Source organism: Mycteria americana, chromosome 2, assembly GCF_035582795.1.
Source record: "Mycteria americana isolate JAX WOST 10 ecotype Jacksonville Zoo and Gardens chromosome 2, USCA_MyAme_1.0, whole genome shotgun sequence".
Classification (NCBI taxonomy): Eukaryota; Metazoa; Chordata; class Aves; order Ciconiiformes; family Ciconiidae; genus Mycteria; species Mycteria americana.
Genome location: NC_134366.1, coordinates 147,153,508 through 147,180,469, shown reverse-complemented (window position 1 = coordinate 147,180,469; position 26,962 = coordinate 147,153,508). Strand labels below are relative to the sequence as shown.

The 26,962-nt window shown below is 37.2% G+C and overlaps 1 protein-coding gene across 1 annotated transcript; it reads left to right on the top strand.

Moving 5' to 3' along the window:
* Window positions 1-1,707: 1,707 nt before the first annotated feature.
* Window positions 1,708-26,962, top strand: NBN (nibrin). Its single transcript, XM_075494911.1, has 16 exons — window positions 1,708-1,825; window positions 3,506-3,639; window positions 4,548-4,693; window positions 6,068-6,227; window positions 6,659-6,762; window positions 11,383-11,500; window positions 11,774-11,964; window positions 13,047-13,147; window positions 15,393-15,534; window positions 15,992-16,255; window positions 16,536-17,010; window positions 18,765-18,836; window positions 20,308-20,463; window positions 21,495-21,608; window positions 22,636-22,685; window positions 26,763-26,962. Exons 1-16 carry the CDS (start codon window positions 1,795-1,797, stop codon window positions 26,791-26,793), a joined length of 2,289 nt encoding a protein of 762 aa, XP_075351026.1. The 5' UTR covers window positions 1,708-1,794; the 3' UTR covers window positions 26,794-26,962.

The following is a 26,962-nucleotide window of genomic DNA, read 5'->3' as shown; positions in this document are numbered from 1 at the left end:
ACAAGTAGAAAACCAACAAAAATTGGGCAGACAGTTAGGTCAATCAGGATCAGAGAGACAGCAAGAACTCAAGAAGTCTAGAAGGTAAATGAACAGGAAAACACAGTACCAGAAAATAAAATAAAATTGGATAAATCCAGGGAAATTGAAAGTATAAACATTATAATGGGGTTTACAGGATTCATACAGTTTCTTATGATGATGATTTGTCATGAGATGTGATCACAAAAGTCAAGCCAATAGGATAAATAAGACATAGAGTAATGACAACAATACAGAGAATATTTAAGTACAGTTATATAAAGCTGAAAAATAGTCTCATTTAGGATATGCTCTGTATTTCTGGTCAGCCTAGCTCAGAACTGAAATTGCAAAATTATGAGGGACTAAAAAACAAGCAAAGAAGATGAAGAAAACTTGCAAGAAAAGAGATTGAGGAGACTGGGATAATTTATCTTAGAAGTGCAGGTGGGAAAATACAAAAAGGTATCTAAGTGAACATTTAAGGACGAAGGATATTTAAAGTCATAACACATGGAGATTAAACAGATTAGGATTCTACAGAAACATTTCTGACTGACAGCTCGCATTTACATTTCTGTATGTTTTAAATTAATCTTCTCCTATTAGAAAAATGTCCTGAGTTTCCCCCACTCCATTTGAACTCCACAGGTTTTCTGATGCTAAACCTTCTTAACTAACTATGGATGTAACTCCAAAAGCTTTTGCTGTTTTGCAAAGATAAAGGGCAAACAATTACCAATATTAATTACCTGAGAAGCAAGCCAATTGCCCAGCAGGAAGAAATTTGCCCTCCAACTGCTAGCCGATATGATTATGGACATAAGGAATTTGACACCCTGCTCCTTGTGAGCTGCATAGCACAGAGAAATGGGTATTTTGAGCCATACCTCAAACGTGTGTGACTGGAGTCACACACATATGGCTTCTCCATACCTGTTCTCTGCTGTTCCTTTCCAGAAAATTCAGCATAACAGAATAGCAAGTCTTTGGTAACCTGCCAAATGGCCTTCAAACTCCCAAGCATTTTTTTCTTTTACTTAAAATTCTAGTAAGTTTATTTCTTCTTTTTATCCAAAAGTTGCTTTCAGTTAAGAGATGAACCTCTGTAGTATTTCCTGTTCCGCATGCAATGCACTTTGTTAGGGATACTAGCGCACTACGAAGGGTGGGGGGGCTCCTCAGGCCTTGCCGGCCCTGCCCAGCCTCACGTGGAGCCCCGACCTGCACCCTGCCCCTGGGCCCAGGAGCCTCGCCTCAGTTCAGCCTGGGGCTGTCAGTCCCGGCCAAAGCTGTCACGGGGCAGGGGGGGACCGGCGGCTCCCGGGGGGGCTGAAACAAGGCCCCGGGCCGAGGGCTGGGGAGCGGGGGAGGCCGCAAGCAGGGCGGGTGGGAGACCAGACACCGCCCCGACGCCGGGCACGCGCGGGGGCGCGCCCCTCCCCGCCGCGCTTGCGCACCGCGCACCAGCTGCACTGGCTCCCCGCCCCCGGTAGCGGACCCCCTCTCCCCTCCTCTCCCCTCCCCTCCCCTCCCCTCCCCACGGCGCGGCCGCGGCCTTGGCTCGGGTCTCGCGGGGACGCGGCGGCCGCGGCGGCCCCGGCGGCAGCAGCGAGCGAGCGGGTTTCCCTTCCCTTCCCTTCCCTTCCCTTCCCTTCCCTTCCCTTCCCTTCCCTTCCCTTCCCTTCCCTTCCCAGCCTTGCGCCTAGCTCGCCGGGGGGCGCTGGGCAGAGCCGGGCCCCTGCGCTGAGGCGCCCCTCCCCGCCCTCCAGGATGTGGAAGCTGGTGCCCGCCGCAGGAGAAGGTGAGGGAGCGCCGGACCCGGCCGCCGCTCGGACGGGCTGAGCCGGGGCACCGCGGGCCCCGGCCCTACCCCGCCCCAGCCTGCGCCTGCGCGGAGCCCCCGGCGCAGGGGCCGGCGCCGCGCCTCGGGCTCGCCTCACGTGGCGGCCCGGGACCGCCTGCGGCCAGTGAGGCCGGAACCTGCGGGGCCGGCCGTTACCTTCGGATGCCGAGGTGTGCCGGCGCCAGCAGCCGGCGTTTCGGCTTCCGCTGGGGTCTCCAGGCGGGCTTGCGCCTCCGTGCTCCCCGGGCAAAGCTGCGTTGCTCCGGAGGGGACAAGAGGTGACAGAAGTCCTCCTCGTCCCTCTGGGCGCTCGTCCACGGCTGAGCCTCCGTTTTTCCTCGAGCACTGCAGACCACAGCCCCTGTTAAATTTAAAAGGGCTTTTTGCTTTGCTGTTTTGTATATCTGGATGTCTTCGGGTGCTGTCGCAGCCAGCGAAGCAGGTCGCAGAGTGCTGCTTTAAAATACCTGAAGAATTGAGCTCAGATGCAGAAGTCAATCTCAGGAGTCTCTCTTTTCAGCAAACGTGTCTAAATATTATGTTGATGTTTCAAGGACCAAGTGTTGAATTTAAGACATCACGTTGTTTCTTGGATGCAGAGTTTTGAAAGTGAATTGCCATTGTACATTTCTTCATCAGTTTCCTTATCTATAGGAGCTTTGATACATTGATAACTTTGATAATAGGTATCGTATAATATACAAATTTCTTCTTGACTTAAATGTTTTCTCTTGTGTATAACGAGCAGTGCTATCACAACTGCAGTTGCTCTTTATTTCCTGATTCATTGGGAATGAATTTTGGATGTTTGGTTTATCTCCTGGTGGTGACGGTACCTAATCCTATTGAAGTGAACTGAGTTATCTCTTACTGCCTGGGAAACTCTTGAGCAAGAGCCAAAACACTGGTATTGTCGTTGTATTCAAGATGATAGTTTCTGCACAGTATTTGCCTAGGGTTGATAACTAGAATTTAATCTGTAATTATTCATGCATTTTCATCAAGAAACATTTCTAGTTTTGTTGACCAGTAGGTAACACACACCTTTTGGATGTAGTCAAGCCGTTCACTGTGTGGTGTAGATGACAGATACCAAGAATGAGCTGAAGCATAGGTCAGAGACTGAACTTACTAAGTATCAGTTTGATTTACATTGTAGATCTTCCCATATTCATTAGGAGGACGTTTTCCTCTGAACCTCTTCATAAGTTATGTAAATAAATTACGTACCTCAAAAAAATTATATACTCTTAAAGCTCGTGTTTTGGAAAAGCTATCTTACATAGTAATCTTTTTTTTTCCTTCTATATGTAACAATCTTCAAGAAGTAATACAAGAGAAAAGTTAAGAAGCAAAGTATTAGTAAAAATATATTGTCCTTGAAAAAAGTGTGCTGCCACTTTTGTAACTGCTTTGTTTATCATAAAATGTATCCTTTTATAATGGACAAAGCAAGGAAAAGGGGAACAAAGATATTTTGTCTGTAAACTAAATGCATAATTCTAGTCAGCGTAGTAAATGATGCATGACAAAGTTGAGTTTCAGATATACTACAAACTTCTGAATGTTTCCCAAGTGCTTTGAGTGTTTTGGAGTTTTTTGTAAATTGCTATTTTTCTGTGTCTTGTTTATTTTCAGGAGAGCTATATCGGCTTTTAAGTGGTACAGAATATGTTGTTGGACGCAAAAACTGTGCAATTTTAATTCAGGATGATCAGTCCATCAGTCGAAGTCATGCAGTTCTGACAGTAAGTCGTCCTGAAACAACCCCTGTAAGTAGCCAGCATTTTACTACATTATCAATACGCCATGTGGATGATTCATATGACCATACATACTCTCATTTCGCTCTCACTGGTGTTTTATGCCTGGAGTAGAACCATTTCAGTTGTCTTACTGAAGGCTTAGTTTGTGTTTCATTCCACATCATTAATTCTGTATTTGCTTAGGGGACTGAAAATAAAAATGTCCAAAGGAGAATTAGCAAGCAGCAATTTACTGTCGCTTATGTGTTGCAATGTTTACGGACATTTTGAAGCCAGTCAGCAGGAATTTAATTTCTGTAACTGTATATGGAGTTTGAAATGAAATACATAAAATTTATTTGTCCTTTTAATACTGCAAATAGTGTATAACTACATGGCAAAATGTCATAAAAACAGGCTGACAGTGTTCTCATTGGCTTGTGAACCATTTGGGAAATATGACAGTGTCTAACCTCTTCTCAAGACATGCTGGTGTCACCATGCCCTACAGCTTGTGGAAGACTAGCAGTGCTTGTGGAAGGAAGCAAGGGAAAGTGACTTGGGCACCTATGCTGGGGCTGAATGGTAGGTGAAACCATCAATAAGAAATCTTGGAGCCTTGCTAAATCACAATAGCAGAGGCTTTGGGCCAGTGAATGATTGCCTTGCACAGCCTCCAGAAAGACTGAATGTAAGAAGCACAAAAGTTCTGAAGCTAAAAATATGTATGTTTTCTCTCATTCCTTCACAGGGAAAACTAGAAGATGAGTAATTACGTGTAGCCAGCCTCATTGTCCAAAGTCTTTATTTGGGATGGTATTTTGTGGCCTTTTTCTTATTTATCTACTGCTTTGATCCATAATGGTAGTAACCTGTTTCTGATAAAACTGTCTAATTCTGATAAACTATAATGGCTTTTTCATGTTTATTTTCAGAGCCAGTCTCTCTCAGTCCCTGTATTAACAGTAACAGATAGATCTAAATATGGTACCTTTGTTAATGGATCAAAACTTGATGGCACTTCCGTGTCTTTGCAGTCTGGTGACAGAATCAACTTCGGAGTCTTTCAGAGCAAGTTTAGGTAAGTGCTTTGATTATGAAATATCAAGTAGAAAATTGCAGGTTTTGAAAAGAGTATTTTTGCACATCATACAACTTGGCAAGCGATACAGCAATGATGAGTTTTAGGAAGCAAAGGAGGTGAGTAATGTTTTGCCTGTGTTCCATACTTGGTTCTGCAATAGTTTTCCATTACATATTTTTATAATATAATTTATTTTGACACTAAGAGATTAAAATTGTTCATAGTAAAGCACTGGCATTTTAGAAGATGTTGTATCATGTGCAGTGAGTGTTTTCAGGCTATCTTAGGCAAAGAACAAAATCCTAGCACATAAATGGCTCTAAAGAAGGGAGGAAGGTTTCGGGTAGGGAGAGAGCTTGTCTGAGCCCTTGTTAGCCTTTGATCATGTAACAAGAAAAGAACTGAGGTACCTGGAGGATGCTTTGTGCAGCACTAGCCATTGAATGCTTGTTGCTGTGCTGTATGCCTGCATTCTCTTTAGTGAACCCAACTTGCTAATTTTTCAAATTTAACATGTCAGTGCTATCTGTTTGGATATATGAAGCACTCCTTGAAGTAAAGTGGCAGGTAAATAGAACAAATTCTAATGACCGTTCAAATCAACATTAAAGCAACTAGAAGTTGGCTTTGTTCCTTAAAATTTGACTCTGTTTTGTCACTGCTGCTGGTGTTATTTGATAGAAAAAATGGCATTCTCTTCCACTTACTACATTAAATTATTTTTGATGTTTTAGATAAACATACCTGAAATGTGATACAGAAATCATGCTGTGAGGCCAGATACATCATGACTGTTGTACCAGGAAGATTATTTAAATTTCTTTCTGCTTCGTAGACTAAACCAAATCAAATAATGGAATTTGATACGCTGTAATTCCATATGGGAGATCTACAAATATAAATAGGCTTATGGTTGAGGGTAATGGCAGTGTTAGGAAAAAAAGTTACTTGAGCTTGCATTCTACGACACTTATATTTTTTAAATATTAATCTGTTTGTGGACTGTTCTGTTGAGCATACTTTTGCCTTTGAAAGCACATACTCAATTTTTTCTGATATTCCCTGACCTTGCAGTATTGTTGAAGCACTAATTCTATGTGATGTCTGTGAAAGACCCAAAAGTCCTTAGAAATATTTCAGACATCAAGTCAATATGTTGTTAATTTTTCTGAATAAAAATCAGTATTTACTTTCTTCAGGAAATTGTAAAGCACAGTCTTAGAGTAAGAGTTATGGGTCCATTGTCCTCCCCCCCCCCTTGCCCCGGCCCCGATTTCCCCGAGGCACAAACAAGATAGTTAAGTCACGTCTGTTCGTCATAATGATTGGGTGAAATAACTAAAGCAATTGTCTTTTATTTGTTCTTTTCAGAGTAGAGTATGAACCTTTGGTTGTCTGCTCCTCATGTTTAGATGTTGCTCAGAAAACTGCTTTAAATCAAGCCATCCAGCAGCTTGGAGGCCGTGTAGTGAATGAATGGACAAAAGAGTGTACTCACCTTGTAATGGTATCAGTAAAAGTTACTGTTAAGGTATGTTGAGCTTTTGCATATTGATGGCGATGCTTTGCAGTTTTCCCACAAATGCAAATTACATTCTAGACCTGCTCAAGATTTTGCTCTAGAAGGCAATGAAGTCAACTCTTCCTTTTTCCAAGTGTAGAAAGAGATGTATGTTGATGGGAGTTGGAGCGAAAGAAAATGAAAAAAGCCAATTTTGAAGACTGTTACTGATCAGTTGTATGTGTCAGTTGCCTTGTATATTTTCATAACTTTGGTCAAGACAGCAATTAAAAGGCTGTTAGAAGCAAAGCTATCCTGGTTTTCAGTAGCAAAATTCAGTATTGTTCTATTTGTTTGTGTGACTTCTTCCACATCTAAGATCTTAAAAAGCTAATGTCAGTTGAACCATGTTCTAGCTCAACTTTTTCCATACAGTAAATACATATTTTCTGTCTTTTCAGACTATATGTGCTTTGATTTGTGGTCGACCAATTATAAAACCAGAGTTTTTTGTTGAATTAATCAAAGCTATTCAGTCCAGGCAACAGTTGCCAAATCATGAAAGGTAAGTATCATGTTTTCAATGTCACAATTAAATTTATGGAAGTTAGATTATCAAATAACTACACATTTATCTGATTATATTTCATCAGAATATGTGAATTACAGTAACTTTATTTGTGGACGAATGCTTAATATGACACACTTTAATATTCAGGCAATTTTCTTGCTCTCATCCCTAGAGTTATAAAATGAGCTCTTGAAGTTGACTGTATGCTTAGAGATGTTACTATCTCTAAGTAGGAACTTGTTTTGTTGATATGTTTGAAGTGACATTTAAACTCTTTTGGGAGTTGATAGATTAAAATAAAATTATATTTTTATAAAAGAAATTATATCAAACATATTTCGTTATGTAGACATATTTTCCCAGTATGCAGTTAGTTACTGAGTTTACAGTAAACTTTGGTCGAAACAGAGTTAGCCTGACCATTGAATTCCCTGAAATAGCAGGGAGTTTTAATTATCTGTTAAGAGATGAAGTGAGATTAATGTGTGTTGGTCTTCACTGTATGAGAATAAAATACTCATTATTTTCATGGTTAAATTAACATGAAAAGGGAATTCTTACTTTGGAATAAATAAGTACTGTAGAATAGCCCTTTCAGTTATTTTCTCCATGTAGGAAAGTGTAAAATAATCCTGTTACTGTATGAGAGAATTTCATCTGAGCCTGTATTGCTACTATTTTTACCTTGAAAAAGGAGACAGTTGTGTATTGTTTGGGGTTTTTTATGAACACATGATTTATGCAGGTGAGAAATTTCCATTGTGTATTTTTAAAAGGTAAACTGCATGGGCAGTTTACCTTTAGTAAAGTTTACCTTTAGTAAAGTTTACCTTTAGTAAAGATAAGTGTTCTTATCGCTTCTACTCTTTGTATGCTTTGAAAGATACTGTGAAATGAAATACATAATGAATGGAAATTGTAAGAATACTTGGCATTTGCAAAATAACATGTTGAATATTTAATGTCAGTTAACAGGGAGAAAAATTTGTGAAATTACTTTAAATGCATTCAAGGCATTATGATTTTTCTGGATGTATTGTTTTAACCAGGTGGATGCTGGACACCAGACATTTGAGTTGAGGGGAAATAAGTGGTGAAGAAGAGAAGTCACTTTTTTGCTTTTACATATGTATGGATATACATTCATACATTATGTGTTAGGACATAGCAATTTAATTTATTTTCTTTTAGTGGGTCTGATAGCCAGTGGTAGAACAGTTTGAAGAACAGCGGGGGAAAAAGGGCAGCTAAACAAACCTCAGTGGTGCATATATGGTAATGGAAGCAAAGCTGCAGAGGATTCACAATAAGCTGCACTTGCTATGTGTTAAAATATGTTTCACAGAATGTGGCAGTACCTCGTTAGAACAATACAGGTGCTAATCTGGAGCACTTGGTAGCAAATACTCTTTAGTTTCTGGATGCTGTTTTACATTTGCAGGGGTTTATGTAATATGTCAAATCAGTCATCTGTGAGCAGTTTAAAGCTCATTTGGTCTTCAGTTTCAAACGAAAAGGGGAAACTTCATGAATTGTAACTTTTCCTTCTACTTACGGTTCTACATTGTTTTGTAAGGACGTGAAAAAACTAAACGAACTGTTTAGAGTCCTCTCTGAAATATCGGACGTAAGGTTTTCTGGCAGATTTTTTTTTTTTTTTTTTTTTAGTACCGGTAGTACAAGCCATCAAAAGCTAGCAGTTGGTTGTGCAATCTGAAATTTGCTTGGTCTAATGTTACCTAGCTGTAAGGCTGCTGTTACTGCCTCTGACACTAACAAGCTGACAGTGGTTTGGGGTCTTGAAACTGAGGTGCATGTTGTCCATTCCTTTAATAGAGAAGTGGCAATGTAATTGAGCTGTTCAGTGCTCCCTAAAGTAGAATCAGATGGATATGTTTTCCTTTTTTAACATTTTTGTTAACTTTTCAGACCCTCAGAGGAATTGAGTTCACTAAATGTGATTGACACTAACAGTATATCCATTATTTAGCTTTCACAGAGAGAGTTCTGCATCAAGCTAAATGAGACAGTGGTGTAATACACAGATCTATATTTAAAATAATTACAGTATCTTAAATAGGTGATATTTTTAAGATGAGCCTTGTGGGAAGATATTGAAAATTCACTTAGCAACTGTTTGCATTCAGTTTCCAAAAAATGTTTTAACTTTCACAGGGAATCTACACTGTGCACTGTAGCTAGAGCTGACCTGAGCTGGTACATCTGCAAGACACTAAATGACTTGGATATGAAATAAGTTTGGATATGAAATAGGAAGGGCATATTGATGTGGTAATACAGGGTGACACTGTTAATTAAATCTTGATTACTACTGTAGATCTGATTAAAAAAAATCTTAAAGTTCAAAAAAATTAAAACTTCTTTTTGTTTATATTAAGACTTCATAGAATTGCAAACCTGCAGTTCACGTAATGAATGTGGCTTCTTACTTGAGGCTTTTTATGGTGAAGTGTATTGCCCCAGTCCTCTGATACTCTCTGATAACCTATGCAAGGACGAAAAATAACTGAAGATTTCCCTAATAGCTGCATAAGTGCAGCCCTATATGAAATAACGTGTTTTATTACAGTGGTCCAGTGTAAATAGTGCAGGGCTTTGAAAAAGTAGGAAAGTAACCGAGCCTTTAACAGAAAGTCATCAAGAATCAAAATCTATTTATTGAAAGATTCAAGACTGTACGGGGTCTTCTCTGGATAATGGTGTTACTGTTCAAAGCCTATGAGGAGAGAGTACAAAGAGCGCTTCAGAATCCTAAGACAGAAAAAGACTATGTTGCCTTTGAGCAACGTCAGGATTGGATAGGAGTTTCAAAGGAAAATCAAAGGTTTCTTTGAGGAGGAAATGATCAGTTGAAGGTTCCTGCTGAAATTAAAAAACAAGAGATTTGAATTCTGTTTCTCGAGAAACTATAGTCCAGTTCTGCAGTAATGGAAACTGCTGTTTCTCCCTTTTTACTCATCCTTTGGTTTTTAAAAATAACTTTGTCCCCTGTATTTATCTTAAGTTAATAACTGTCTCTGTGGGGCTCGGTATCAGAAGTCTTCTGGCTTGGTAACTAAAATCTGAGTTGCCCTATTTCTTAAAATTAGTAGAATTTATCATACCTATTTCAACCTCAATGGAAAAATATTTTTGTGAACAGGTTGCTGAAACTTACCAAATACTCGTTTTTTGAAACCTGATAGTTTTACGCTGGTTAATTTCCATTGTGTACATAAAGCTTCAGGAACTGATTGTGAAGAACACAAAAGAACAAAGATTATTTAAAATTAACTGTGATATAGTTACAGTGATGTCTATAGTACATAAATGTATATAGTACATTTTAGCCTATCATAATTGAATTACATATTTGAATGCAGTAGAAAATGTACATGCTTATTTTTGTGTTCAGCTGTAAGCATGTGAATATTCGCAGTGTCTGAAGAATGTTTGTATGTTTACAGATAATGAAATTACCTATGTAATAAAAGCATTTTTTTCAGAAACTTAAATATTTCAGCATTTCATGGAGTGTGTTTCTTCCTTAGAATCTGCTAATCTTTGCATAAATGAGATTTAAAAAATTAAAAACATGTGCATGTGTATATATGTAATTTATGGGGCTGTTAAACCAGATTTTGGGAGTGTGTTTCAGCATCTTTTTTTTCCTGCATAGTAGTATGAGAAGGATGTATAATCAGCAGTCAAAATAAAGATAAATAGTTCTTTGTTCAGCCAGAGTACATACATAAACTGCTGTTTAGGTACAGATGAAGTATAGCACAGTTGAAATCAACCTATAGTTTCCCTCCTTTCTAGCGTGTGCCTTCACCTTGCTCTGTCAGAACTCCTGTAGTAGTGAATATGTGGCTAAATATTCTGTAAATACTATCCTGAAATTATCAGTTAGATGCTTGTCTTAACTCTAGAGGCTTTTTATGATGTGGACGTGCTCTCATTAACTAGAGCTGACATCAGAGGCCATGACAAAATTTAGAGCTTCAGGATAGAATTTCACTTCTGCCTAATCTGTTCACCAGCTGAACTCCTGGTCCCTTTTCTTGTATTGGACAAACCAATTGAGAATCTGCAGGGTGAATCAGTTCAGTTCTCTAGCCCACCAGGAAGAAAAGTGTACTTATTTGCTCTCATCTAGTGTGGTGGTACACAACTACTTGATCCAACAGAAGAGAAGGAGGGGTGGCTGTCCCCACCTGAGGGGTAGAGGAAGCAAGATGGTTAGTTTGGTGTGGAGTTTTACTATTAGCTAGAGTAAGTGCAGAATGAGATTGCAGTCTCATTTGTCAGTATTGATAGTGGAGAATGTCTATACGTGTACAGCAGATGCTTAAAGTGGATAGGTTGAGTACATTCCTAAAAGTGTTGTACTCTTAATTACTGAAGTAAAAAATCTTGATCTTAGCTTAGATGTTGAGAAAATAGAGGTTCTGTTTCTTCTTAACAATATCTTGAAAAAAAATTTATATAAATAGTTTTAAGAAAGCGATACAGTATTTTCACTTCAGAGCTTTATTCTAAAACAGAAAGGACTATGAGTCAGTACTGATAGGTAAATCTGAATTTTTTAACTTTAATTTTCTGGTTTTGCAGCTTCTATCCTCCAGTTGATGAGCCTTCCATTGGCATTGGAAAACTGGATTTATGTGAGCGTCATGAAAGGAAAAAAATATTCAGTGGAAAAACTTTTGTATTTCTAACTGCCAAGCAGGTAATTAGGCTTTACATTGCAAAAATGTTGCAGGGGTAGCTAAGCACAGATTCTGCTCTCTGTGAATTCACACTCATTCTGGATTCATCAGGAAAGAAGAATTTCTGTTTATTTATCTTCATGCAATACAATGGCCTAAGCAAGATGAAATACAGGGGGAGAAACAGTACATCACATCTGTATTAGTGTATCAGTGATAAGCATTATGCTGATACTTCTAAACTGACTGTATTTTAAGATTTTTTAAAGTTATTATTTGCATTCTCTTTTTAGCACAAGAAACTGAGTCCAGCAATTATTCTTGGAGGAGGGGAAGCAAAATTGATGACGGAGGGAAGAAAAGAAACATCTTTACTGCTTTCTCCTGATGTATGTGTTGTTGATGTGGGGTTGACAAATGCTCAGATCCCAGGATCTGACTCCGTGAGAAACTGGACTGATTCCATTCTGACTGTCTTGCAAAGGTGCAGCGTTGTTCTCTTGTACAGTGGTATGCTAATTTCAGAATTTCTGCAGAGAATTAGTCATGGTTTTGCATACATATTTAAGCAGTAGGGTGCTTATAAAGAAGGTATTTTCTTCATTGCTTTAAGTGTTTAGCATAGTAACTAAAATTTATTGAAGCGGGAAAGAAAGGACTTGGCAGTTCTGTGAGGATTTGGTGAGGTTTTTCTTCCTGCCTCCGGATCCAATTTACAAAAATTCATTGTAATGAAGCTGCTTTGAAATTACAGACAGCAAGTGGTTTTTCTTCTACTATTTAAAAGAAGTTAAAAATGAATATATTCTAAGAATGGAAAATAGATCATTATGATTTTTCAATAAATATGTGTATTTATTTAATGGAGAACAGGTGAGATGGCACCTTAAGGTCATGTGGTTCATTGCCATCTGACTTGCATACAATGTTTCTGAAGAGCAGCTTCTGTTTAATAAAAATCAGTTTTTGTTTTGATGGTGGGGTTTTTCGGTTTGAGAGGGCAGACTGCATATTTTTATAGATGTTAGGATTTTCATGATGCTATTTTATTAAAACAATGAAAGAAAACAAAATCCCAACCCTTAACCTTATACCTAAACCTAGTTCCTCTGAATTTTCCTGCTAAATAGAGAAAACTGTACTCAAGCTCTTCTCATGGCTGTAATAAAGAAGAGTTGTGTGTGTGCCTAACTGACTTGTAAGAAGTGCTCAAATTTTTCAAGTCACTTTTCCATTCACACACATTTTTCAATCAGAGGTAGAGCACAGTTAGTTAAATGCCCAGCAATCGGGTAAGCAGAGGTGCATTTGCCAGATGACTGGGACTGTAGACAGTGGCTACAGCAGCAGGAAACATGGAAGTTCATACATATGGGACATGGGTATAATGATGGATAATTATGCTGACTTACCGTGTTGTGAAAAACTGTAGTGTAGACTGATGTTTTTTGAAAGGAGGACTGGAACATTTTGTACTTTGTCATATCTGTGCCCATGTGCCTATTCATCTTTGAATCTGTATTGAGAAACATATTTTTTTGTCTTTATTTTATTGTATATTAACAGCAAGGATCTCAGGGCTATTCCCGAGGCAGAAATTGGATTGGCAGTTATCTTTGTGTCTACAGAAAAATACTGCAACCCTCAAAAGCAGCCTGGTAACAAAGGTAATTGGCAGAAGGGTAGTAATAAGTTAACAGCATTAAAGAGGCGGTATTTCTTTTTGTACAGGGGCATCAATGGCTAATGTTCAAGTTCTTGTGTTTTATTTTGCAAGACCACTAAGGCAGAATGACACTGTATAAAAAATGTATACAAGTCTGAAGAGGTAATTATTTTTTAATGGACTTGCAATAAACTGCAATGAAAATTATGTGACTCTTAGATGTAAATAAAAAAGTAGCAGATCTAAAATTAGCGTAAAAAGCAGACACATAGTACATTGATCTTTAAAGGAAAGGTAGTTGAAACCAATCTTCTGAAGTTCACATTTTTCGTGGCCACTGAATTAATATGTATATGGTAGTTTGAATTCCATGCTGTTCTATCTTTATGAAGAGACTGGGGTAATAAGGAGGTAAAAGGTGAATGTTAGAAATGGAGAGAATAAAAACGGAATTAATTTGTATAGGCTTGCTTTTTTTTTTTTTTTTGCATAAGAAGGAATTTGCTTTAGGGATATTCAACCACCCCATGCCCAGTCCATAATCAAAGAGAATCTTGATGTAACAAGTGAAAACAAGGAGACATGATTGCCACATTTGCTAAAGTAATAGTTTGGGGGTGGACATTCCGAGTCTCGACTTGAAACTTAACTTGTATTTGCTACTACAGTAGTAATAAATATCTTTGAGAGACAGGAAGAGTTTTTGTTTGTCTAATTCTCTTTTTGTGCTTCTTCCAAAATTGTTAGTCTAAATTTTGTTTCCATAAAATTGTCAGAGTTAATGTGCATAGTTTTAGGTTCTATTCTGTTCTACAAAGTGTTGTATTGGGTAGCAAATCCTACAATTTTTTTAAAAATCAAACAAAAATCCCATAACTTTGTCTTGCCATATAGGAACATTACTTATGCAAAAATGTATTTTGAAGAGAGAAAGATACATATGCAGTACTGGCAGAGCTCTGAAAAAATATTTTGGTTGACTGGTATGACTTGTATGAATAACTTGTATGTGATCTGTTGTCTATTCAGTTCATTTAGAAAATAAATTGATTCTCAGATTAAATTTAAAGATACTGACCCTGCAGACATCTGGATAAATCAGAAATGCTGATTCTTGTTTCCAGTCTAAATGATTCAATTGGATAAAAATTAAATTGTCTGATTGAATTGCGTAAAAGGACTGTATATCAGGCTTTTAAAGGTAGCTATGTTTACAGTTTATTTGCTAAGAGCGAACAAATGCTATTGTTTGGGAGTTATAAAAAAACTTCCACGTATGTGTTGCAAATCAAAGGGATTGTAAACAAGACTTCTTCCTCTGATCTTAGCTCAGAACAATGAATAGAAATATATATAACATGTAGTTGCTCCAGGAGGAGGCCTAGGTGTCCCTATAGGTTACAGTGGTAGGAAAAAATTAATGAATGACTGTATGAAGAAGGGGTTATCTGAAAGGATAATACCGTCGTCATATTCTCAATCTGAACGAGATTCAGGAATAATGTAAGGGCTGAGAGATGAGTAGTAATTGAAAAAGAAAACTTGTCTAGAAGCATGATGAGACATGTTAAAATAGTAAATGTTAGTATCCTTTGACTTGGAGAAGACAGTATACAAAGACAAGGACAAGTGAAAGGGCAGACAATATAAAAGATGTTGTATATGCTCTTCTTTCTGTTTTACAGAGAAATAATGTAACTAACTAAATAGAGAGCAGCAAACAATGTTCTAAGGCAGTCCCCTCACTACAGGGATTATGAGAAATCGGCCGTAGAAGACATTTATTCTAAGTTGTTGGGGTTTTTTTTAACAGCAAACATTGGTTCTGTATTAATAGAAATAATCCCAAATATAATAATCACATGTTAGAGATCATCATAAAGCAGTAAATGTAAGGAATTTTGTGCTCTGATGGTTGCATAAAATATCTATTGCATGATTTATTAGTTACATTATGTCCATATTAATATATGATTTCCCATTATGCTTCATTTTTATTTAAGCAAAATTCCATTACTTAATTTAGTGGAATATTTAAGTAAAACTGAATCCCAGAATATTGTCTTTTAGAACTGTTTCTTTCAGCTTTTTTAAATTCATAAATCTGCTTAATTTTTTGATTAAAATTGCATTAAGACCGTTTTACAAAAATCTCACCTGGTCAGTTACTGATGTGTGATAACACATGCAAAGAAACACAGATTTGATATTAGCCTTTTAATTCTTCTCTTGTGTTGATCTTGCAGCTGTAACTAAAAGTACTCCTGCATCAGCTGTTGTAGGGCAAGCCATTTCTCAGAGTTTGGCTATGGATGAAACCATAATGCTAACTGCTGCAGATAACAGCACAGTATACGTAGCTGATACAGAAACAGAAGAGCAGACATGGTAAAGTATTCATGAAGATAATTTCTAAGCTAATAATTGTAAATAAAGCAATCTTTTGTGGCAGAGAAACTGTATCATTGCCATGGACAATGATATATACAGTGTTTGAAATGGCACTTTGACTAAACTGCTGTCACTTGTCTGCAGTGAGGTAATTTCTGCTTTTTGAGTGGTAGATAACAGAAAACATCACATAGGACTTATGACTGTTTCAGATACAAATGTAGATACTGCATATCTGATTTGCCTGTCTTAACTATTAAACATTTTAAAGCCATTTCACAGTTATAAAAATATATTTGTCATAGCGGATCTTACAATTTGTTTGTAGCACACCTACATTGTTTATAAGTATGTTCAAAGTACAGGTACAGCTTTTTTTAAAAGTAGTATTCTACAGTGTATCTCTGTGGTAACTTCTTGTGTGTTCACTTAATATTTTTTCTCTCTAATGTAGTATGGAGATAGAGAATACTCCCCAGATGGACAAAAGAGGGAAAATGGCTTTCCAGGATATAACCACTGTAAAGAAAAACCCTAGCACAAGTGGCAATGTAAATGCAGGAGCATCGATACCTAGAGTGAACAGAACATCTGGGTTTAGTCAAAAAAGTCATCCTGTCTCGCCATCTAAAATTTCAGAAGCTGGTAAACCTAGTGAGTGCGCTTCACGTCCCCAGTCTAACTCAATTATGAATTACTTCCAGGTAGCTAGAAAAAGGTATGTTGAAATGCTTTTGATGTTATTTCCCTTATTGTTATGTTGGTGCTGTTTCTGGAAAATAATTTTAACTCAAGGGATGTACGTTTAATTCAAAACATACTTAAAAAGGTAATTTTTAGATCCGTTTCCTAGAATGGCCAGCTCTTCCTCAAGGGTATTTAACATTCAGTTTCACAATGCAGTCACTAAAACCCCAGGAAGCTGTTATGTTGCAGATGCAGCTAGTCATATTAAAAAATGCTTTTGTAATTTCTTTTGTAATTACTTTCTGGCAAAGGGAAAGAGCTGAAGAAGGAGAAGAAACATCTGTACCCAAACTAGCAAAACTGGAGGAAAGGTCATCACCTGTTTCCAAGTGCACTGAACCCACAGCTTCATCAGTGTGGAACAGTGAAGCAGAACAGCATCAAAAGGAAAATGACATCCTGGACCTAAACCCAAATTTTGCATTGGAAGACACAGGTATAAAGCTTATGGGGGAAAGTGGCAAACTAGCAAGTGATAAAACAGACACTAAAATTACTTCTAGTGAAAATCATGCACCAAAGAAGAGAAAGGAGTTAGATGATTTATCTGAAGATACAGAGGCTTTAGAAATTGTGTTTGGAAGCAGAGACCTAGACTACGAAGATCAAATGGCAGATCATAACCGGGAAGCTCAAGGAAATACACAAAAAAAAAGATGTTTGGAAGCCAAAGGAAGCTGGATTCAAGAAGTAAATGTAAAGCAGAGAGAGGAGAATCAAATATTGGTAAGTTATATTCTTCTCATGTGCCTAATCTTGAAATTTACAACTGTATTAGAAGGATCCAGATAGCTTCTTTAAGGATGAGGCTGCCTGCATACATAAAGTGGTTTTGTAAAGTTGTTTGCTTAAACCTCTCAAATCATTCTAAACTAAAAATTGACATGTATCTATTACATGTGAACATTGCAGTGTTACACCTACCTAAATGTTTTTTCATTCTTCAGGACATTGTTTTTTTGTGAATTGAAAGCTACTTGTATTCTGAAAGTTTTCCTCTCTTTTTGCTTGAAGTACTGTAGGTAGAACAGCAGACTATATCCCTGGTCCAAGAAAAACTTCTCATATTGTATGTTGTTGTGTTAATTATAATGGTGATATTTATACTAAAATAATACTTGGTTATATTATCTGTATGTAGTACATTTTCTGAAGAAACCTTTAGTTTCTGTTGAATACCACAGTCGTGTCCAATGTCTTTCAAGTCAGAATCTCTAGACGTCGTGAAAAATGATTAAAATTCCTGTATGAGGCAATTCAAATCACTAATGTCCTCATAAAACAAAACAAACAAACAAACAAAAAAACCCCCCAAAAACACCAAAACCCCCATAGCTTGTGATTTAGTTTTATTGCTTATTTCTCTGTTTTTGAGAATAAGGCAATTTTCTATGAGAAATGAAGGAAACAGTGGATTTTTGAGTTAACAGTACACACTTCATTGAAAAAAAACGAAAGCAAGTTTGTAGAGGAAAACAATGTCGAGAGCTCTAGCAAAGTAGACTATTAACAACACAGAGGGGAATAAGAGAGAAGGAACAGGTTTAATTTTTGTTTATTTTAAAAAGTATGTATGTTAAAGCTTACTGTCCTGTCAATTCTTATACAGTGGGCAGTGTTTAAATGCTGCAATAATAAAGTTTGAACGTATGATTGAGTAACTGGAATTTGCAAGATACCTTGGATCAGATGAGAGTTAGTAATTGTCTGTGCATCCTTAGCTCAGACCAGCTGAACGCTCTTCTCTTGATCCTTCACTGGAGCTTGCTTCTGGCAAAGTGCAAATTTTGAACTTTGTTGTAATTGGTTTTTTTGTGTGTGTTAGGCAAGTTTTAAAAGACAAATCTTATAATTTTAGAGAATCTTTGTTTCTTGCTCTTCATGCTATCAGAGAGGAGGTACTTTCTATCGGGTCTAACTATACTGAGAGACTAAAATGGCTGCTTGGAATAGTCTTTCAAATTTTGTTATGGCCTGGGAAATTTTGCTAGTCTAACTTCTCAGGATCACAAAGGAAAACAAATTCTTATATAAAAAATTAAACTGTTATTTTATCAGATGAGCATTTAAAGATTTTTGCTGACAAAGTCTTCTAATAGTGTAATTAATAATGACCTATTTTATTAACATAAATTATATTTCCAATATAGGAAATATAGGAAGACAGTGGGAAGGAGAATTCATTATAAAGCTCCACAGGCATATTTACGTTACCTATTTTCTTTAAGTATAGATGGACCTTGTGTATCTGGCAAGACAGAGAATGTAATTGACTCAAAATCTATAGGGTGCATAAAGCTGATCTGATCATATGATCACATAAAATCATATAAATTTAAAAGTACAGTGCAGTTCCTTTTCTAAATACTTACATTGATTTGAAAGTGCTTATTCCACTGTAAAAAGCAGAAAACAATTTTATGTAATTAAATTTGCATTTAATTTCAGTGTTACATTTTAAATAATTTTTAATCAAATAGAAAGAAGAGGAACCTGGATCACTTCTAACTTCAGAAATGAAAAGTGAGATCAGGAAAGAGTTGCCAGTCTTGGTAAGAAACCAGTTAATTGTAAGTTTGAACAGCAAACTTTGAAATAGGACCCACAAATACTATGTTCTTAAAAGCAAAATTTTGATGCATTTTCTTAATGCTTCTCAGAGTAAAGGAGATTCTGAAGATTGTACTCCTTAAAATAATCACATACAATTTTGAATAGTACAGTCCAACTTACTAACTGTGAAAAGACGGAACTGTGGTTCATCTGCATGCTTTTGTAATGGTATTTGGATGGCTACTTAAGATATGTAAACTACAGAAACCTAATGTAATTGTACTAACCCTTCAATGTGGTTAATACTTGTACTGATATTTTTGTTAGGTTACTGCTTAAAGACCAGACAAGAACGTAATCTCCTTGTCTGCTCTAAGGAGATCACAACTAGAATGGAAGAGATGGACCATTGAGAAAATAGATGTAACATACACTGATTAACAGTAAATTCATGCTAACTTCGTTATAGGCGAGATGAATGAAGGAAGGAGGGGAGAATTGCTGGGAATAGCAGTGAGGCAGATGAAGAGGAGACAAGGCTAAATGAAACTGAAATGGAAAGATTCTGAAGAGATAAAGGAGAGTGTAGCCAGTCAACAAGGGGCAGGATAAAACCTTTTCACATGTGTACAGAAAACAGTCCAAGAAGAGGGAATGCTGTGCAGGTATACCAAAGTGCAGGGTCAGCTCAGATTAAGGGACTTTCAGTTTATACTTTGCTATAAAAAAACTGTACTGCATCTGGACTGGAGCTGTCTATGAAGATAGTTTAACGCTACTTGCGAACTTGTCCTGCACCCAGACTTCCTTTTTAATCCACATAGGTCTAGCCCCAAGCAGCAAAGTGTGCATGCAAACTTGCTGACATATGAGCATTCTCATGTACAAGAAAAAGTTGCTTCATGGATCAGATCCAGCTTACAGCCCTAAAGTTGGCCTAAAAGCTAAATCTGTAGGCTAGAATTGAGCTGAAGATGTTCAACTTTGTCTTCCTTGGATTTAGCTGGAATTTCCATTAGTAAGCATACTTGATTAAGTTAGTTCAGGTAAGAGGCAAGGTGGAGGGGAGGAGAGAAGTAATTCTTAGATAGTAGCTAAATTGAAAAAAATAAATTTTTATTTTTTTACTTGAAGTTTTATCATGAAGTAAAATCTTAGTGAAATGAGGTACACTGACTTCATTATTATTACTGCAGTTTTTAATGATCCTGTCTTTTCAACAGATGCAAATATGAGAGAAATACATTTACTGAGCTCCCAGCTCTATTGGTAGTATATAAGGAGGCCGAGAAGTACGTCCATCTTCTTGGCTTCTGGCCCTGCTGCTGCTTCCCCTCGCCTTTTTGTAATCCTAACTTTTGCCTCAGCTATGCACATGATAATTTCTCTCTCTAAAGTTTATACTGTTAGAATATGCTGTATGTCTGTTTATACACTTGAAGTGCTCCTTCCTTTTTCTTCCCACATAAGAACTGCAACAAACTTCAAGATGACTCCAGCAATCTTCCTAGCAGACTTCTGTTGACTGAGTTTAGATCATTGGTTGTCAGCCATCCAAGACAGAACAGTCAGCTTTCTGGAAATACCAGCTACGGGGGAAAGAAAAATTTCAAAATGTTCAAAAAGGTTAGTGTGTATTTGAAATGGTCACAAGATGGCACTGTTTAAAAATACTAAAACGTATTGCCTTAAGATAGTAGAAATATGGTACGAAAGATTTTTTAAAATTGATAGTAACTACAGAAAGAAAAAAATACCATATTGTACTGTTACAAATATTTTTCTAGTTGACTAAATAAGTACCAGGCTGACAAAGGCTTACCTCATGCTAGATTATTTAGATACTTGTACTCTCTATTCCAAGCTGTTCATTGGAATAAGTCGTTCAGTGATGCCTACCATAACTTCTGGTTGTACCTCCAAATGCTAGCAATTTGACTTCTCCAGAGACCTACGCATATGCATAATAGTCAGCCTATGCTGATTCAGAATTGCATTTTATCTAATAAATCTTGGGTTTCTAAATAGAACTAAATCTAGTATCTTACAAAAGTAAGATGATTGCTTGCTTGGGTCCTGAAGATAATTTCAAGAAGATTCTTAGTGTTCAATGTAAAAATACCACTTCAGCTCATATTAAAAATAAAAATATGGTATAAGATTACTAGAAATGCATTTCAGTAAAATATTACGTAGAGAATGTGAGTCACATAATGCAACTTCCAGCTTTCTGGGAGTATGCTCTCATTTTTAGATAACATTTTAAATTTCTGATAGTATTTTCTTTTCCACTGTTTTGTAATAGATTCTTATGCATTCTGATGATAAAATAGACTCTATCAGTAAAAACCAGTTTATAATGTTTTCAAACTCCATTTAATGTACTATCAGATTTGTTTAGCATATGTAACTTGTCAGCTATTTTTTTTGTTTCCTTTGGTAAAAGGAAGTCGTTAATAGCTTTCTGTAAATGCTTATTTCACTTCAATCTCTTTTAAATATGATCTCTGATAAATGTTATTCAAACAAAGACTGACTTTCTTCTGTGATATATGAATCATGTGATATATGAATCAGACTTTCTGAATTTAAGACAGACCTTTTATTTGCAATGTGCTTGCCTTGTATTGCAACTGTAAGAATTTATTGTGTGACAGGTAGCTTATCCAGGGGCAGGACAACTTCAGTACATTATTGGAGGATCAGATTTGATTGCTCATCATGCTAAAAAGAATTCAGAGCTGGAAGACTGGTTAAGGCAAGAAATGGAGGTAAGGAATTCTTTCTCAAAGGTGAGCAAACAAAAACTTGACTCATGTGAGTGGTCGTACCAACTTGTGGCCATTTCTGAAATACTTCAGAATTTTATTTTTGAAATAAAACCTCAGCCAATTAGCTGTCCATACATGCTCATAGGAACATACACATTAATAAAGTTACTGGAATTCAGAGGTCAGTGGTAAGGCTCATTTTTTTTGCTGATTATTTATTTTACATGCAACATTCATGTAACTGGAAAAACTGATTTAAACAAAATCAATAACCTAAAAGAGAATGATAATTTTTAATAAGCCACAGAAGCTTATGGACACTTGTGACTTTGAAAAATGTGACAGAACTAGGAAGAACTTCTATATGGTAATCTGTGTTCAAATTGTTATACAGTACAATTGATATTCTACTCTTGAACAGAACAGAAAATACCTGAGTAAAATTCTGTTGCAGTAGACTGAAGAGATACAGTAAGAATAAATTCAATATATTTTCTATTATAAAAATCTTCACCTTTGTATGTAAAAGTTCTGAAGAATACTCTGTTTTATCATAGCTGTTCTCTAGCACTTTCACTTTGCAGTAGTTTCTTTAAAAATACTTGCTGATGAGCCATATTCTATTTCCACAGCCTGATTGAGATCCTGTTACATCAACATTTTTTTATCTCCTTTTTTTTTTTTTTTTTTTGTCCCTGGGTATAGATAACGCAAATTAAAATTCCTTTTATACACCAATAATCAGATTAAAATGTCCCTGTTTCTATAATGATGCTTAAAAACCAAAAACCATATTCCTGACCAAAATTGATACCTTGCACAAACTAATCCATTGCATTAGTTGGGAGCAGTAGCCAAACTCGAGTAGTGCAATATATTATCTAATGTGAATATGCACTGAGTGAAGTACTTAAAGAAAACTTATTTATTCAGAAAAAATTGTGTTAGTGCAGGGATATATTGTTCTTCTGTATTGTTCATTAACTTCACCCTTAATATCAAATATTGAATAAACTTATTTTCTCAGGAGCAGAACCGACATGCAAGAGAAGAATCGCTTGCTGATGATCTCTTTAGGTAAGAGTTTTATGTTTGTACTTAAAAAATGTGTATAACTTGCATCACATCTTTTTTTGGACAAATCCCAATTTTGTAAAAGATGACTTTGACTATTCTTTTGAAAATTCTATGTATTCCTATGTATGGAATATACCCCAAATGACTCATCAACTTCTCTCAATTTTTTTATGCCTTAAACTTTCAATTTAATTCAGACTTGGTACAATTTTTTTAATAAGAACATTCTCAAACAAAAATGTTGCTATTTCCTGTCTCATATGCACAAGCTTGATTGTTCACAAATGCTGGAAGAGATTCTGGGGTGAGGCTTTCTGCCATTACTGGTTGCTAGAGCCTAATAAAGTGTTTTGATCTCACAATTCAGTCAGTCATCTGAACTCCCAAGAAAAAGTGATGGGGTCTGCCACTTTTTCATTCTGGCTATCCAGCGAAACTACAGCCAAGGGAAGGGGCTTGGCGGAATCAGCCGGAAAGAAGACCTGTTGAGCTTGAGTCACTTGAGGGAGCTAAAGCAACAGAATACTAATTCTGTGAAAAAGTGATTGGCAGGACTGCTTTCTTTTTTTTTTTTCTTTTTAATCTTTGAAGTAATAATTCCCAGAATTTAAAACAAAAATTAAAAAAACCTAAGTAAATCCTTCAGTGTGGCCCCTCTTTGTCCCTTATCTTTGACACCTTAAGCTGCTTTCAAACCCATTCACAATGAAAGAGCTCCTACCTTTTTCTGCTTGTTAGAATCTCCCTGAATGCCTTGCCATTGTTCTAGTTTTCAGACTGGGGAGAGGAGGCATTTTTACACCGATCGTTCTATGCTCGTGACAGTGTAGTAGAGTCATTAATTCTGTCTTCATCAGTGCTTATGTCACAGGAGTTTGAGAGATTTCTTTGGTAGGTCCAGGTTCACCTTGGCTGTTTGCCATAACTCATTACATTTGCCTCTAAAATACAGTATTTTTCAGCAGTTTTCTTCAATAACCCTCACTTCAGTTGTCTACCGCTTTCCCTAATCTCTCTTTTGAAAGAGAGAATCATCCTATTCAGTTGATTTCCTGTCCAGTTTCTTTCAACTGTAATCCTAATTTAATGATTTATAACCACTTTCTAATTAAAAAAAGTTCTAAGCCAAATTTGCCATTTTATCCAGTTTTTACGTCTGCAATACAGCCTTTAAATATATGTCAATTATGAAGACATTTATAGAAACATGGTGCAGCTTGATTGTTGTGCTGGAATATTAACTGGTCCAAAATATCTTGATTAATTTTAGCCTTTCAAAACACAGCAGTGGAAACTTCGATAACTTGCATGCATTCATGCTTAGAAAAGTTTTTACCTCAACTCCAGTTTATTTAGGCTGGTTGTACTTACAGAAGTTTCCACAGTCAAAAATATTAAAAACATGCAATGTAATGTTCAGCAGTTTGTAACCTACTTCTAATTTTGTCCTTAATCTGGAGTAAAACTACTTGGCATAATGCTAATGTTAACAGTTGCAATTTCCCATGAAAATTGCATTTGAAGATGCTGCTAGAAAAAGTCATGCAGTGCTCCAAGATAAAGGTGAGCTAGAAAGAAAAGCTGTACCCTCAACTGCTGCTGAGTACATACTGAGATAGAGGAGGAAGGGAAAGCATATCATACTATCTGCTAAGACTACAGATAAATGGATTATGTTCAGTAATAGCCCTTTGTATCCTTCACTCCCTGTTCCCAGCAAGGTCTTTTGTTTCTTTGTGCATTCACTCACAGCAGTGGAATCTCTGTAGTCCTATTTCCATTTCAGGCCACAGGCACTGTACAGTTTCCTTTCTCTGATAATGTGGTTTGGTTTCTTTCTGTCTGGAAAACATCATCCAGGCTTCATTTAACATGGAAAATGGCTGGAGGTGAGGTGGGGGAGATGACATAAAAAGATGTTCATGACTGTCAGTGTCAGCATCTCCATAGACAGTCACAGACAGTGTTGAAGCTGTTGGTGTCCTGATGGCAGGTTTCCATCATGTATCATCCCCTTGTCCTATCTGCTTATCCCACCCCTCCCCCCCCCCTTTCCCTCCCCCATCCCCCAAAAGAGGATTTGGTGTCCAGGACATATTTAAATGTTAGAACTGATGTGTTACAATGCTATAGCAATACATTCTAAGAAATGCTTTGAGATTTAATATAATTTTGTTTAGCAAAGATTTCATTATTTTCTTAGTTTTTTATGTGAAGAAACAAGCAACCACTGTTTGACACTTCACCTGCCATGCATTTGGCTAACACTAAAAATTGTGCATTTAGGTAGAAAAATGTGTATGGTAAAGAACAATGTTTTTGTCCAAATCACTATCAAAGAAACATGATACCATATATCAACATGTGTAAGAGCCATTCAGAAAATCTTACTGCATGAACAGCTTGTGCTGTTAATTAAGCATTTCTTTCAAAGGGTACACATTTCATTTTTGCCAGAAGTCTGAATTGTTTAGCAACAGCAGTGACTTCTAATACCTTTCTAGTTATGTGGTGATGTAATTTGGCTCACAAGTTGTCACATTTTCCTGTCTAAGCAAAAAAGTCTTGATGAATGAGAACAGAATTAGTGGAAGTAAAACTGCCTGATCATTCAGTTGTGTCCATAAGTTATTCATGCATGAATACAAAACACATCAGAATTTCAAATAAGTGACACAGGATTTTGGGAGATGAAGCACAAATGGAGAGAAAGAGAAGGCCAAGGGACAGCAGTGTCAAGCAGAGGCAAACTATAAGCATATTGCAGTAAATTGGGTAACTATTTAGTATATTCAGAAAGTAGATATAAATTACTAAAAATCAGTCAGAAGCTATGTAAAGGGGAAGGTAAGGCAAGGAACTGCTTTATGTGGGAGTAGGAAGCAGCAGAAGGGTTTTGTCTGAATGAGTTACAGAATCACAGAATTGTATAGGTTGGAAAAGGCCTTTAAGATCGAGTCCAACCGTAAACCTAACACTACCAAGACCACCACTACACCATGTCTCTAAGCACCTCATCCAAACTCTTTTAAATACCTCCAGGGATGGTGACTCAACCACTTCCCTGGGCAGCCTCTTCCAATGCTTGATAACCCCTTCAGTGAAGTAAAATTTCCTAATATCCAGTCTAAACCTCCCCTGGTGCAACTTGAGGCCATTTCCTCTTGTCCTATCACTTGTTACCTGGGAGAAGAGACCGACCCCCACCTCTCTACAACCTCCTTTCAGGCAGTTGTAGGGAGCGATAAGGTTTCCCCTCAGCCTCCTTTTCTCCAGACTAAACAACCCTGGTTCCCTCAGCTGCTCCTCATAAGACTTCTGCTCCAGACCCTTCACCAGTTTCATTGCCCTTCTCTGGACATGCTCCAGCACCTCAATGTCCCTCTTGTAGTGGGGGGCCCAAAACTGAACACAGGATTCGAGGTGCGGCCTCACCAGTGCCGAGTACAGGGGCACAATCACTTCCCTAGTCCTGCTGGCCACGCTATTTTTGATACAAGCCAGGATGCCATTGGCTTTCTTGGCCACCTGGGCACGCTGCTGGCTCATATTCAGGCGGCTGTCAACAAACACCCCCAGGTCCTTCTCTGCCTGGCAGCTTCCCAGCCACTCTTCCCCAAGCCTGTAGCGTTGCATGGGGTTGCTGTGGCCCAAGTGCAGGACCTTGCACTTGGCCTTGTTGAACCTCCTATGATTGGCCCCAGCCCATCGATCCAGCCAAATCCAGTTGTGACCAAATATTGTACATTTCTGTGAATATACAGTACCCCCCCCCCCCCCTTTTTTTTTTCAAGTGAGGAACTTAATGTCGGGACATTTAAAGGCTTGGAGAAGCTTGATCATGCATCAGATTTGAAGGTTCTAAGTAAAGGTTATCTCTAGTTCACGCACAGGTTCTAGCTTATGCATCCTTCAGTCAAACTGTAGCAACTGTAGTTATAGAAGTGCCATCAGGGAAAGGACTGAACACTGACCACTCCCTTGTTATTAATATATCGTAAAGCTATTTACATCACATTGTTAACTTTGAATATCATTGTTTTACTTATTTGTGAAAATTTGTCTTTTTTGTTGCAGATATGATCCTAATGTGAAAAGGAGAAGATAAACTGACCCTGAATTTACAGTGATTCTCTAGCAAAATCTGCTTTCTGTTCCTTTGGTTTGCTGGTTACAGTGTGCAAATTATACCTACGTATGACCATTTCAGCTATCTATTATTGTAAGGCTTGTTTTTAAGTCTTGCTTTTATTAAAGAAAAAGAAAAGTTTCTTTCA